This window comes from Ornithorhynchus anatinus, chromosome 10 (assembly GCF_004115215.2).
Source record: "Ornithorhynchus anatinus isolate Pmale09 chromosome 10, mOrnAna1.pri.v4, whole genome shotgun sequence".
Classification (NCBI taxonomy): Eukaryota; Metazoa; Chordata; class Mammalia; order Monotremata; family Ornithorhynchidae; genus Ornithorhynchus; species Ornithorhynchus anatinus.
Window position 1 is genome coordinate 42,914,593 of NC_041737.1, and position 15,253 is coordinate 42,929,845.

The following is a 15,253-nucleotide window of genomic DNA, read 5'->3' on the forward strand; positions in this document are numbered from 1 at the left end:
AAATGCCCAGTGTCTAACTCAGTACTTAGTACAGTGATTGGCACACAATAATGCTTAATACCACAATCATTATTATAAATGCCAAAATAATAATTATATTGGCCACTTGAGTTGACATGTTTGATACTGAGGGAGTCAGGTAACCTGCTGCCTCAATGAGCATTCAACAACTTTGCATTTAGTATTATTTGAATCATCACCAACTTCAGCTACAGAATGGATTTCTACAATTATTGATTAACTGTGATTATTAAATGCCTGCTGTGGGCAAAATGCTAATTAGAAGATGTTTTTAAGTGATTTTCTTTTTCTTATTTTGTCAAGTGTGTTTCATCTAATTGTGGTGTTTCTATATTCAACGGGGCATAAACTGGGACATGGAGAGAAATCACCATGGAGCTGAGACCCAATATCATCTTACTGGGGTCCAGAGACATGCTGGGTAATGTCCATTTAATTGTAATGGGGGAGAGAGAGCATGGTTATTTTGTGGATAGCCTCTAACTCAGTGGTGTTCAGGTACTGTGGGAAACAATCATATGGGTGACACGACCTCTTGCTCACATTCTCCTTTCTGCATTGAACTCCCTTCCCCCTCATATCTGGAAGATTACTGCTCTTCCCATTTCACGGCTCTTCTGAAATCCCAAAAGCAGCACGGCCTGGTTGAACGCCCCCTGGCCTGGGGTCCAGAGGATGTGGGTTCTAATCCTGGATCTACCACTTGCTGTGTGACCTTGGGAAAGTCACTTTACTTCTCTCAGTTTCCTCTACTCAAAATGGGGATTCAATACCTGTTTTCCCTTCTATTCACACTGTGAACCCCTTGTGGGATGAGGACTGTGTCTAACCTGATGAACTTGCATCTATCCCAGTGCTGAGAACAGTGCTTGACACATAGGAAGCACTTAACAAATACTATTTTTTTAAAAAAACCTCCACCAGGAGGCCCTCCCTGATTAACCTCTTACACCTTCAACCTCTGCCCCTTCCCACCTTCTGTTGCCACTTCAGTACTTCCTTGTCACCTAAGCACTTGGGTACAGATACCCCCTGTAGTACTTATGTACATCTCTTTATACCCTTTTGCTTCCCCCAACCTGCAATTTCTTTTAGTGTCTGTCTTCCCACAAGACCATAAACTCCTTGAGAACAGGGAGAGTATATTAACTGTATTGTACTTTCCCAAGCACTTAGTACAGTGTTCTGCAACAGTTAAGTCCTCAATAAATACTACTGAATGATTGATTGGATGGGCTGTTACAGTTTAGGGAACTAAGAAATGGGGATAAGAGTGGAAGGCTTTACTTTTCAGCTGCAGAAAGGTTTTGTCACTTCCTAAAAGAGCACAGTGCCAAGAAGAAAAGTGGTGAAATGCTAGAGACACATATGGGGAAGAACTGAATCGCCATTTGATTTTGAACCAAATGTTATTAACGCTCAGACTGATCAAGCCATTCCCCATTGGCAAGTCTCTGGCACTGCTCCAATAAAGGTGGTTAATAAAGCTTAGGTTGAAATTGAATAGGAAAAATGAACTTTCCATGCAATTCTGCCGGTGACCACTCTAATAGCTTTTGTGTTTGTGGCTCCGATGTTAACCCTTTTGTTCACACCACACTAACATCACATACTGCTCTTGTATGACCACTTACATGGCCCCAGGGGACCTGGTTGGATCCCAGGATGAAGAAAGTGACTTTGAGGCACTTTGAAATGTGGAATGATGCTTTCTACCTGAAAAATTGTCTCTAGAGCATCAATCCTGGCCATGTGGACAACTTCCAAAAGTTTGAATTATGGATCCTTCAATAAAAACCTAAATTCCTCACCTGAGCTTCTGGTCTACTGCCGTAAAGACAATTTGTAAGGCGTCTTTAGGGAGAAAGTAAGCTTGTTGTGGGTAGGGAATGTGTCTGCTAACTCTGTTATACTGCACTCTCCCAAGCGCTTAGTACAATACTCTGCACAAAGTAAGTGCTCAATAAATACCATTGATTGATAGAAACTGAGCAATGCTAAATGCACTGTTGCTTAAAACAAGCCCCTGCCCTAAGGCAAAGATGGCTAAAATGCTGGCTTATATCAGATCTGACATCATTTTCATCTGGGCCTCCTGGAGGTTCTAATTCTATTTTGGAACCCCTAGACCTGCGGAATTCTGCAGGGGCTGCCAACAGCTGGAGCAAGGCAGATGTAAAGGATGAAAGGGAGGAGGGAGAAGAGGGGGAGAGGTAGAGAGGTGAGAAGAGAAGAAGGAAAAGAGAGAGGTGGAAAAGTTGGAGAGGGCAGGTAGGTGGGAGGAGAAGGAGAATCTTGGTAAACCTCTCCTGCCTGGAAGATTTTCAGTTTCTTCTAATTCCCTCACCATGCAACCACTGCTGTGGGAGAGAGTGTACTTATTTGTGTTATGTACATATCTTTAAATTTCATATTGTAAATTATTTATTTATATTAATGCCTGTTTCCCCCTCTAGAGTTTAATCTTGTTATGGGGAGAGAACGTATCTGCTAATTCTGTTGTTTTGTACTCTCTCAAGTGCTCAGTAAGGTGCTCTGCACATTGTAATCGCTTAATAAATTCAATAGTATTTATTGAGCACTTACTATGTGCAGAGCACTGTACTAAGCGCTTGGAATGAACAAGTCGGCAACAGATAGAGACAGTCCCTGCCGTTTGACGGGCTTACAGTCTAATCGGGGGAGACGGACAGACAAGAACAATGGCAATAAATAGAGTCAAGGGGAAGAACATCTCGTAAAAACAATGGCAACTAAATAGAATCAAGGTAATGTACAACTCATTAACAAAATAAATAGGGTAATGGAAATATATACAGTTGAGCGGACGAGTACAGTGCTGTGGGGATGGGAAGGGAGAGGTGGAGGAGCAGAGGGAAAGGGGGAAAAGAGGGTTTAGCTGCGGAGGGGTAAAGGGGGGGTGGCCGAGGGAGTAGAGGGAGAAGAGGAGCTCAGTCTGGGAAGGCCTCTTGGAGGAGGTGAGTTTTAAGTAGGGTTTTGAAGAGGGGAAGAGAATCAGTTTGGCAGAGGTGAGGAGGGAGGGCGTTCCAGGACCGCAGGAGGACGTGGCCCAGGGGTCGACGGCGGGATGGGCGAGACCGAGGGACGGTGAGGAGGTGGGCGGCAGAGGAGCGGAGCGTGCGGGGTGGGCGGTAGAAAGAGAGAAGGGAGGAGAGGTAGGAAGGGGCAAGGTGATGTAGAGCCTTGAAGCCTAGAGTGATAAATACCACTGATTGACTGACTGTGTTAAGGGTGAGGGGGGATGCAGAAGCAGTGTGGTAAATTGCTGTTGCTAAGTAACATTTATTAAATACCTCCAACATGGGCCCTAGACCTGCTGCAGTGCCTCGGGGTGGCTCTAATTGCTCAGCAGTCAGTGCCTCTCTCACTCTTTCCCTGTTCGCTAAGGGCCAGTGGGTGAGTGCATGAATTCAATATTTAACTGAAATTCAGAGGCTAAAATTTGGTCAAAGGGGTTTGAGACTTCACAGAAAATAGTCCAATTGTGCTTCTCCAATTGTGTGTACCTCGATCTCGTCTATCTTAGAGCAGACCACTCGCCCTCCCTCTTCATATCCGACAGACAATTACTCTCTCCACCTTCAAAACTTTATTGAAGGCACATCTCTTCCATGAGGCCTTTCCTGACTGAGCCCTCATTTCCTTTTTTCCCACTCCCTTCAGGGTCACCCTGATTTGCTCCCTTTCATCCAGCTCTCAGCCCCACAGCACTTATGAACTTATCCATAATCTATTTACTTATATTAATGTCTGTCTCCCCATCTAGACTGTAAGTGTACTGTGGGCAGACAATGTGATTGTAATATTGTACTCTCCTAAGCGCTTACTACAGTGCTCTGTGTATAGAAGCAGCTTGGCCTAGAGGTCAGAGCATGGGCCCGGGAGTTAGAAGGACATGTTCTATTTCTGACTATACTACTTATCTGCTTAGGCAAGCCACTTAAGTTCTCTGTGCCTGTTATTTCATCTGTAAAATGGGGATGAAAATTATGAGCACCATGAGGGACAGGAACTGTGTCCAGCCTGATTAACTTGTAGCTACAGCACCGGCACAGAGTAAGCGCTTAACAAATGTCATTAAAAAAAATAAGTGCTCAATAAATATGATTGATTGATTGACTCTCCAAAATTCAAAATCTAAGGCACTAGTAGTCCTTCAGGTGCCCCAGAATAAAGAGATCACTGAAGGGTTCAGCCAAAGCAAATTTTAAGAACCTTTCTCAAGCAGGTTGGTCTTTTCCTTATGAATTTATCTAAGTTCCTAAAAACAATTATTCTCCTTCTGTACCTCTAAGGTGATTCAAATGCTCCTATAAAAATATGCTTTCTAAAACTGAGATATAAACAAAAATGAACACTAAAATACCTACTCCACTCTCTAAATATGCTCGAAAAAATACAGAAAAACAATGTCTTTGGAAATTCTAAATATAAAAGCTAATTAAAATTAACTATGTTAAGATGTAATAAGCCACTTGAAAGGCAATAGTTCACTTTAATGAAATAATCACCACACATAGCTAGATTTTTTTATATTCAAAATGCATCTATGAGTAAATATCACCTGCTGTTCTCTCACAATTTTCAGATGTGTGTTAAGCCAGTCTAATGGTTGCCACTTTCAATTGTTAGGTTTGAACATCTTCATAGAACGTTCAATGAACACAAGAAAAGAAGTGCAGTTTCCCAGCTAGGAAGACTAATGTCAGCTCTCATAGCGCCAAAACCTTATCACTCCAGTCATTTACCAGCCCCATTAAATGAAATACAAGTCATGACCTTTTGTTCTTAGAAAAACCTTATCTTCTCTACATTCTCTTACTAGAAAGTAAGATTGTGAGCGATGCTTTCCCGAGTCAGACCAAGGACCGATTCAGTCCAGTATTCTGTCTTGGACAGTGACAACAGAGGGGCAGAAGGGGATGATTGCCCAAGTGTGGTATGGCCATCTTCATGAGTAGAAATGCACCATTTAAAATGTCTCCTTTTTCTTAGTAACCCTTTTGGACTTAGTACTTATGAATTTATCCAAATCCTTCTGGGGTCTGTTGTTTTCTCCTGCTTCCAGAACTACTTGTGGAAACAATTTCTGGATGGTTATTGTAGTGAGAGCAAAGTTTTCCTTTATTTTTAACCCAGCACCTTCAATCTTCAGTGACTGTTCTCTTTTCTTGGTGCGTGGGATTTGAAGAATGACAATTTCTTCTTTTACCCTTAGGTTAATACTCATTATTTATTTATTTATATTAATATCAGTCTCCTGACCTAGACTGAAAGGTCCTTGTGGCCAGGGAGTTTCTCTCTCTACTCTGTCATACTGTATTATTCCAAGCATTTAGTACTGAACTCTGCACACAGTGCACAAAAGTGATCACTGATTGGTACTCTGTCCCACCACTTTCAGATTTTTTGAATCTAAATCATGATACCTATCACCCACCACCTTCAGACTGAAGTCCTCATCTTTCAGTTTATCTGCACAGAAGCAGTGTGGTCTAATGGAAAGAGCATAAGCCTGGGAGTCAAAGGCCCTGGGCTCTAATCCTGGCTCTGCCATTTGCCTGCTGTATGACCTTGGGTAAATCACTCAACTACCATATGCATCAATTTCCTCATCTGTTCAATGGAGTTTAATATCTGTTCTTCCTCCTCCTGGACTGTGAGCCCATGTGGAACAGTAAGTCTGTCCATCCTGATTATCTTGTATCAGTAAGCACTATCCAATGCCACAAAATTATTATTATTATTGTTAGGTAGTTATTCCTTGCAATGCTTAAACTTGAGAGATTTCTCAGATCACTTTTAAAACCATTCAATAAAACCAGGTCTAGCCCTGATCCATTACATACTCTTCTCCATATTAAAATGATTTTCCCTAGCCATTGCTGCCTATCTTTTATCTAGTTTCCTCTCTAATTCATTCATTCAATCATATTTATTGAGCGCTTACTGTGTGCAGAGCAATGTACTAAGTGCTTGGAAAGTACTATTTGGCAACAGATAGAGACAATCTAATCTCATGCTTCCTTTAAGATTTAGGATTTAACTGCATTCACTAAAAATGCGATTTAGTGACTCTTCAACTCTGGATGAAGAAGACAGGTTTCTCAGGGCATATCCCTCCAGGGGCCTCGCAAAGATTTTCGCTCAGAAGAACTTCACAGATAGAAACATGTTGCATCTCTGCAATCAGGTCTGGGTGTAGTTTAGATGTTCCTTTTAGCAAAATTTGATCCTTATATTTTCTTCCAGGGCACTAAGTGAACTAAATATGTCAGCAAATGAACCTCTGCATCCCAGATGTGTTTCTCAGAAAGGAAAAATGATTCCAGAAGCTTCCAGGAGGAGAGAACCATGGTGCACTCAATGTGGATACAATAAATATGCAAAACCCACCAATGCATTTGCCTGTCAAACAGCTGGGAATCCAGGGAGGATAACAGTAGCTGTTTGCCAACACCACTCCGACCCAGCCATTAGATACGAGAGCCAAGATGAGCTTCACAGTGACTCGGTGTCAAGCTCAGCCTTGGGAGCCATTGACTGAATTGCCAAAACCACTGTAGGCTGTGGCTCACAGGAGACCAAAGATAACTGTCCTTCCAGCTTCTATCTCTTTTGGTATAAGGGGGGGAGGAGGATTGTTTATTTCTCTTTCCAAGACTAGTATAAAAGCTCTTTACTATAAGTTTTAGCTAAAAGTTATCAGAATACCTAACTAAAGGAAGAGGATTATTTCATTCACTGAAGCAGCGTGGCCTAGTGGAAAGAATAAAGGTTTGGGAGTCAGGAAGACCTGGGTTCCAATCCCAGCTCCGGCTGTGCGGCCTGGGGCAAATCACTTCACTTCCTTGTGTCTCAGCCTACTCGCTGGTAAAATGAGGATGAAATACCTGTCCTTCCTCCTCCTCAGATTGGGATTTCCATATTGAACAGCACCTGTGTCCAACTTGATTATCTTGTATCTATCCCAGGGCTTAGTACAGTGCTTGGCTCATAATAGGTGCTTAAATACTACAATTATTATTTCAACTTCCTGACTTTCCCTTTCTGACTTTATCAATGGGGATACACATAAAGATTTTCCATGTCGTGCATTTTTGTGCAATACACAGCACGAGTCATATGTTTACCAAAAAAACCCAAAACTGAAATGAAACCAATGTGATTTTTGGGGAAACTGACAGACCAAAAGAAACACTTCTTCATGAAATAAGAGGGATAAAATATGGGGATTCATTATGACAGAAGTTGCACAGGGTAAATATCAGATAGTTAAGATAAATTAATGGATAAGGGGCCCATAATGGGCTTGCTAGAGGGAAAGTTAGAATCATTTGACATTTCATCCTTCATAATGAAGGTGGACGTCAGTGGGGGATGTCATGACACACATTCTATTGTATCTGTTGGAGGCAGAACTGTGAGCTGGGTGGACAGACTCTTGGCTTGCTCCAGCTGTGACTATGCTTCCACACATGTGGCTTATAGCAAAGAACACTGGGAGAAAATGATAGCCAACAGACCAGCCTTGAAGAGAGAGGGAATATCAGGATCCAACACGGCAGTCATGAACAGAGACTGGCACTGTCAGTAGTGCAGTACAGCAAAGCATTGTCTTCAAAGGGCAGCGGAGTGTTTGGCTCTCAGTAGTCTTTCCAGCCAACACGCACATATGGTTAAACTTCTAAAGTTGTGTAGTGACACCTTGGAAAATCAAGGTCGGATAGTTTAGACCTTTTTTAGACAGTTTACATATCCAAAACTGAGCTCCTTATCTTCCCTCCCACGCCCTGTCCTCTTCGTGACTTCCCTATCACTGTGGATGGTACGACCCTACTTCCCGTCTTTCAAGCCCGCAACCTTGGTGTCATCTTTGACTCGGCTCTCTCATTCACCCCACACATCCAATCCGTCACCAAGACCTGCCGGTCTCACCTTTATAATATCGCCAAGATCCGCCCTTGCCTCGGCACCCAAACAGCTATTTTACTGGTACAAGCTCCCATAATATCCCGGCTGGATTATTGTGTCTGCCTTCTCTCTGGTCTCCCTTCCTCCTGTCTCTCCCTGCTCCAGTCTATTCTTCATTCCGCTGCCCGGCTCATCTTCCTGCAGAAACACTCTGGGCATGTCACTCCCCTTCTTAAAAACCTCCAGTGGTTGCCTATCAACCTCCGCACGAAACAAAAACTTCTCATTCTAGACTACAAGGCTCTCCATTACCTTGCCCCTCCTACCTCTCCTCCCTTCTCTCTTTCCACTGCCCACCCCATAGGCTCCGCTCCTTTGCCGCCCACCTCCTCACCGTCCCCTATTCTCACCTATCCCACCGTCGACCCCTGGGCCACATCCTCCCGCTGTCCTGGAATGCCCTCCCTCCTCACCTCTGCCAAACTAATTCTCTTCCCCTCTTCAAAGCCCTACTGAGAGCTCACTTCCTCCAAAAGACCTTCCCAGACTGAGCTTCCCCTTTTCCCTTTGCTCCCTCTGCTGCCTCTCTACCACCCCCTTCACCCTCCCTCAGCTAAGCCCCCTTTTCCCCCCTTTTCCTCTGCTCCTCCCCCTCTCCTCAGCACTGTGCTTGTCCGCTCATTTGTATATATTTTTATTACCCTATCTATTTTGTTAATGGGATATACATCCCTTTGATTCTATTTATTGCTATTGTTTTAATGAGATGTACATCCCCTTGATTCTATTTGTTGCTATTGCTTTTGTCTGTCTCCCCTGATTAGACTGTAAGCCTGTCAATGGGCAGGGACTGTCTCTATCTGTTGCCGATTTGTACATTCCAAGCTCATAGTACAGTGCTCTGCACATAGTAAGCGCTCATTAAATACTACTGAATGAATGAATGAATTTAGATATAGAACAGGCAGAGGGTGTGGCAACAATGAGGATTCAAACTTCAAATCAAACTAAAGGTCTATGAAGCTGTATCAAACCGGATGATAATATGGCCTTGTAAAACCTGCTAGCAGTGAGGCTGGAAGATCCATGTGTCTAAGGGAGGAGGGAGAAGAAAATTAACTCGGTTCTGGGCGTGAGAGGGAACGGGAAAAAGAGATGGAAGGGTGATAAATGTTCAGTCTTAAGGAACCAAACTACTGAGCTGAAATTTGATAACTGAGGAGTTGGAGTCAGATCCAAGTGATTTAAACATTTAAAATTTACCAAACCTGATTATTTTGTATCTACCCCATTACAGTGCTTGGACCATAGTGAGCACTTAATAAACCAAATGCCACAATTATTATTATTATGTTATCTCCATAAATCAATTTCTATCTAATCCAAAATTCCAAATAATGTTTAAATTTTAAAAAAGCACTTAAAATACATTAAAACAAGTCCTAACTCCAAGTGTGTCAAAGCTAAAGGTTCGGAAATCGATACAAACATTCACCAGTTAGATGAAGCTGCCTCCTTTTAGCACATTTGAAAACTAAAATGAGGGCATTAACCAGTGGGTCAAATGAGAGGCAGGTGATCAATTTACTTCACTATGTCTAGCACAACTGGCTAAATATGACCTCCAGTCAGCTGTTCGGGTAATCTCTGCCTTTTTTTTTTTTTAATGTGATGAGCTCCACAATTAGAGTGTCAGTAACCTGATAAGTGCAACTCCACTCTGAAAAAACAATGGAATGAGAACAGGGTATTTAAGAGGGTGCCATATATTGCCTTGATGGCCTTGTTTGTCCCTGGGAGGACTGGAGGGGATAGCTTCTCACCTCTCCCACTGGCAGCAGTCCAATGCCTGAAATTAGTTTGAGCGTCACCAGAAAAGAAATATGATGGAAAAAATTACCCATCCACCAGCAATCCGGTTTGTAGCATTACACTTTACTGAGGATATAATTATGACCCCAGGGTTCAGTTCTTCAACATTTTTTGGAAATAAATTTACCAACAACTCCCCCACCAGAATGGTTTGTATTTCAGAGCAGGTCCCCCTCTTTTTCTTGAAAACTGGGGCCTGAGGCAGCCAGTGATGAGGGTGGCAGGAAGAAACCCAAGGTGAGAAGCTGACACTCGGCTATCCTGTCCAATCTGAACCATCAATCGATCAATAGTATCAGTGCTTAGAACAGTGCTTGGCACATAGTAAGCGCTTAACAAATACCATCTTCATTCTTTGGGTGCTTACCTTGTGAAAAGCACTATACTAAGCTTTTGGGAAAGTATACTAAGCAGAATTAGCAGACACCATCCCTACCCTCCAGGAGAACAGTTATCTTCCATATTCTCTTACTTCCTGAGATCCTGGGGAAGGATATGAGTGTGGGGCCATGAGGATGTGCGATTAATGTATCTCAGAGATGAGTGGAGGAAAAATTCACCCAGTGGTAAAGAATGGTGGCTCTCAGGCAAGTTTCAGTGATGGAAGATCCTAACAGAGCTTGTGGAATCAATCAGTGGTATTTACTAAGTGCTTACTGTGTGGAGAACTCTTTACTCAGTACTTAGGAGAGTACAGTACAACAGAGTTAGTAGACACGTTCCCTGCCCATAAGGAAGTTACAGTCTAGAGAGGAAGACAGACATTAACATAAATAAATTACAGATATGCTCATAAATGCTGTGGGCCTGAGGGTGGGGTGACAAATGCTTAAAGGGTACGGATATAAATGCACAGGTGACTGAGAAAGGACAGGGAGTAGGGGAAAAGAGGGCTTATACTGAGAAAGGCGTTTGGAGGAGACATGATTTTAAAAAGGTTGCTTAAAGAAAGTACAGGAGGAAGGGGATTAGAGAGGAAAAAAGAGTGCGACACATACACACACACACACTCACAACTCTCTCCCTCTGGAGCTGACTTTAGAACAGAATGGCTTCACTCCAAGATTAATGTCTGCCAACCGTGTCCAAATAGGGCCTACCCATACAGCAGCACTTGGTCTACCTGTTGGGAATGTCAGTGCCCTTCTAGCTCAGGAACCTTGGCAAGTCAAGCTGCATTAAAGTTGTGGAAGGTAGGCTCGGATGGCCCCACCTGCAGCAACCTGATTCGAAGGGGGCTCTGACTTGTGAACTCCAGCTCCTATAACTCCAGCTCCACTAGGAATGGGTGAAAGGTGCCAGAACCAGGTCAGAGTTCTCTGCCAGTGCCAGGTCAGAGCCAGGCGTGGGAAAGCATTTGGGAGAGACAAGGATGAGACAGAGTACATAGGTTAGCTTAGGAAGAATGAAGAATGAGGTTGAGTGGATATGTAGGAGGGAGAAAGCTGATATAATAATCATGAGTTTCTCGTTGATGTGCAAGGCAATGAGCAACCACTGGAGGTTTTTGAGGAGTGATGTGTGCAAGGTGACTTTTTAGAAAAAATGATCCAGCAGCGAAATGAGATATGAATGGGCAGGCTGGAAGCAGGGAGGTCTGCGAGGAGGCCGATGCAGGAGTCGAGCCGGAATATGACAAGTGCCAGTTCCAGCTGGAGCCTGCAGGATGGAGGTAACCCTGGCCCATCTGCTAGGGTTTGATGGCTTGTCTCCAAATACATCCGGGCTCCAAGGCATTGCTCCACAGGGTGTTCCCCGGTCTATGAGTAGCCAATCAGTCAATTGTATTTATTGAGTGCTTACTGTGTGCAGAGGACTTTACTAAGCATTAGTCTCTGCTCATAGATCATCAACACCTTCAGCTGTGATCAGCAGCCAAGCAGGTTGGGGGAAGAGACACTGCCATTATTTTTCTCCTGCTGCAACCAACTGGCTGGCTGAGAAGTGTATCAGTGTGTACTGTGAGCAGAGCATTGTCCTAAACACTTGGGAGGCCCCAGTATGGTTAGGACACATAGAATTTGGCCCTCAAAACACTTACAGTCTAGCAGGGGAGACAGACATTACAACAAATTACAGGTAAGGGAAGCAACCAATTATAAGGCTATGTAACTAAGTTCTGTAATAGGAGCGAGTGGAGTGAATACCTAAGTCCTTAAGGGGTATAGACTTGTGTGTGTGTGTGCATGTATGTGTGTGTGTGCATGTATGTGTGTGTGTGAGAGAGAGAGAAGGGAGGGAAAGTGAAGAGATGAGAGATTTATCAGGGAAGGCCTCTTAGAGATGTAATTTTTAAACAGACTTACCAATGGGGAGAGTTGATGATCTTTGAGATGGGAAGGGGAAGGAAGTTCCAGGTAGGAGGGAGGGCATGAGCAAGGGGTCATTGGTGGTTGAGGTGAGACTGAGGGTCAGTGGGTAGGTTGCTATTAGAGGAGTGATATGTGCAAGCTGTACTGTAGTGGGAGAGAAGTGAGGCTAAATAGAACCAATTAAGTAGAGAGGTAGCATGACCTGGTGGATGGAGCACCAGCCTGGGAGTCAGAAGGACCTGGGTTCCGATCCTGGCTCCACAACTTGTCTGCTTTGTGACCTTGGGAAAGTTACTTAACTTATCTGTGGCTCAGTTACCTCACCTGTAAAATGGGGAAGAAGACTATGAGCCCCAGGTGGGCAGAACTTTGTCCAACCTGAGTATCTTGTATAAACCCCAAAGTGTCTGGCATACAGTAAGCACATAAGTATCTTGAAAACAACAACAAAAACTGATTGAGTGCCTTAAAGCTGAAGCTCCGGAGTGTATCTGAGTGAAGGTAAGGAAGAATGTGTGTACGTGTGTGTTACAGTATGCCTGATCTTCACTCTGTGCCTCCGCCTCTCATTCATTCATTCAAGAGTATTTATTGAAGCAGAGTGGCTCAGTGGAAAGAGCCCGGGCTTGGGAGTCAGAGGTCATGGGTTCGTATCCCCACTCTGCCCCTTGTCAGCTGTGTGACTGTGGGCAAGTCACTTCACTTCTCTGTGCCTCAGTTCCCTCATCTGTAAAATGGGGATGAAGACTGTGAGCCTCACGTGGGACAACCTCATTCCCCTGTATCTACCCCAGCGCTTAGAACAGTGCTCTGCGCGTAGTAAACACTTAACAAATACCAACATTATTATTATTGAGTGCTTGCTATGTGCAGAGCACTCTTTCCTGACAACTAATCTTGGTCCCACCGGTCTTAAACCTGACTCTCAAAACTAACTGCAACTTATAGATGAATAGATCTACCCTCCTGCCTTTCCTTTTGTTTAATACTTCTTAGAATGTGAGCCCTGGGTGGGAAAGAGCTGCGTCTGATCTGATTAGCTTGTATCTACCCCATTGCGTAGGCACTAGTAGGCTCTTAATACCATAATTATTAAAATCAAATATTAGGAAGCTAATAATATTACACATAATTGATTTGAAACTTGTACTTTTAAAAACTGTGGCCCACACAAATACAAAACACAGCGGTGGTTCACTCAGAGGAGTACAGTGCTAACCTTCAACTTTCTCCACCTTTAGTATATGAACTTAGTTGGAGAGTTCATCTGTTGGATTTCAGGTTCACATAATAACTCAGCACTAACTACGCTGGGTGGGACAGGTGAGGAAATGAGGGGCAACAGGACACCCAAACAGCGGCTGTATGAAGAGTTGAAACTGGGAAACAGAAAACAAGGAGTGCAGAGGAAAAATTTTAATGACATTTCCTTACGGCAGCAAGGCCTAGTGAAAAGCTCATGGCTCTGGGAATCAAAGGACTTGGGTTCTTAACCCAACTTAGTCGCTTGCTGTGTGACCTTGGGCAAATCACTTAAATTCTATCTGCCTCAGTTACCCAATTGTAAAATGGGGATCAATGGATCAATCCTTCTCCCTCTGACTTAGTCTGAGAGCCCCATGTGGGATAGGGGGACTGTGTTCAAACTCATTAACCTGAATCTACCACAGTGCTTAGAACAGCTTTTGGTACATATTAAGCACTTAACAAAAACCATTAAAAAAGAAACACAAAGTGAAACAAAGCCTCAGACAATGCTGAATACAGGGAGTAGATGGCTGAGGACAGACCTGATGGCACACTTATTAAGGAGTGTTGTGAACTGATTAAAAGGTTCACAAGGAAAGGGAGACAAGAAGGCAGAAAAGCATTCAGCACCAGGTGCTGCAAACATTAAGCACACCTAGGGACAACCAGGGGCTGGGCAGCAGCGGCATGGGAGAGGGTCGAGGATGGAGACTCGAGTTTACTGCATGGAAGGTGGCAATGGTAACCACTTCTGTATTTTTACCAAGAAAATTCTATGGATCCACTACCAGAACGATTCCAGATGGACAGTGGGGCATTCTGGGAGAGATGTGTTCATGGTGTCGCTATGGGTCGGAAATGACTCGACAGCATAAGAAAAGGGATAACCAGTTTGGGTGCCCAATATAGCCGGAACTGTGGACCACACATTGGCTTTTTCTGCCAGATGCCTTCTCACTAGGTAAGCTTCACCATCAGCGGGGTCTTCTTCGACTCCACAGGACAGCTATATGCTTAAAAGACAAGCATCGGCTGTAAGAGGCTCTGGGAGCATGCCTTGCTGGACAATCCCACTGTGCCTTTGTTCAACCTCACATTCCCACTTCTGCTTCTCCTGCTCTCCTTGGGTCAAGCCCATCATCACTCACCCTTCCCAGCTCCTTATCTTCCAGGGCAAGGACTCCGGTGCTTTCGGTGAAGAGCTTGACTTTGACGATAGGTCGAGGGTAAGTCGTGGTGAAGTCTCCTTGGGTACCCCACCTGCGACACATAACAGAGGGTTCTTTTAGGAAGAAGATGGCTTTTAATCCTTCCAGGGAGAATGCTATATTCTCAAAACTGCCTGTCATTTCTCATTGCACATCTCGAGGGCTGAAAGATATTCATCTTCTACTTTTGTGTTTAAAATCTTCATCTGACAGACGGCATGAATAAAGCATGCAGAAGAAATGCAACAGGGAAAAAAATGACTAGAAGTACATGAATTTTACAGTTTCAAACAACATTTATTAAGCTATTCACACTGTAAACAAACTGACATTTTGTTTTATCATGTCCAGGGTGTTCAAAAGTGAAGCTCATTAATCCAGTTGCAAACTTGAGTTAGACATTAGGGAAGAGCTAAATTTTGAAAGAAAGCAGGCTAGCACTCAGAGTTCAATAAAGCAGCATTATTAATACAAAGGCAGAATGAATAATAAACTTGCCTGCACTGCCATTACCAAGTAATAGCACTTCTTCTTCCTCTAAAATTTTCAAAATACTATTCAAATATCTATTCACGATTACGACAGTTAATCTGTGGGTTGCCTCATACCATGGTATTTTGCAACAGCTTTGGAGAAATAGACTGTCTGGGAGAAACA

At 43.5% G+C, this 15,253-nt stretch overlaps 1 protein-coding gene across 16 annotated transcripts in view; it reads right to left on the reverse strand.

Moving 5' to 3' along the window:
- CADPS2 (calcium dependent secretion activator 2) overlaps window positions 1-15,253 on the reverse strand; it is a 371,011-nt gene that overhangs the window by 194,562 nt on the left and 161,196 nt on the right. For all 16 annotated transcript variants that reach the window (XM_029073511.1, XM_029073500.1, XM_029073498.1 and 13 more), the window contains exon 7: window positions 14,537-14,648. In XM_029073511.1, coding sequence (XP_028929344.1) covers window positions 14,537-14,648 — 112 coding nt within the window. The remainder of the gene's footprint in view (window positions 1-14,536; window positions 14,649-15,253) is intronic.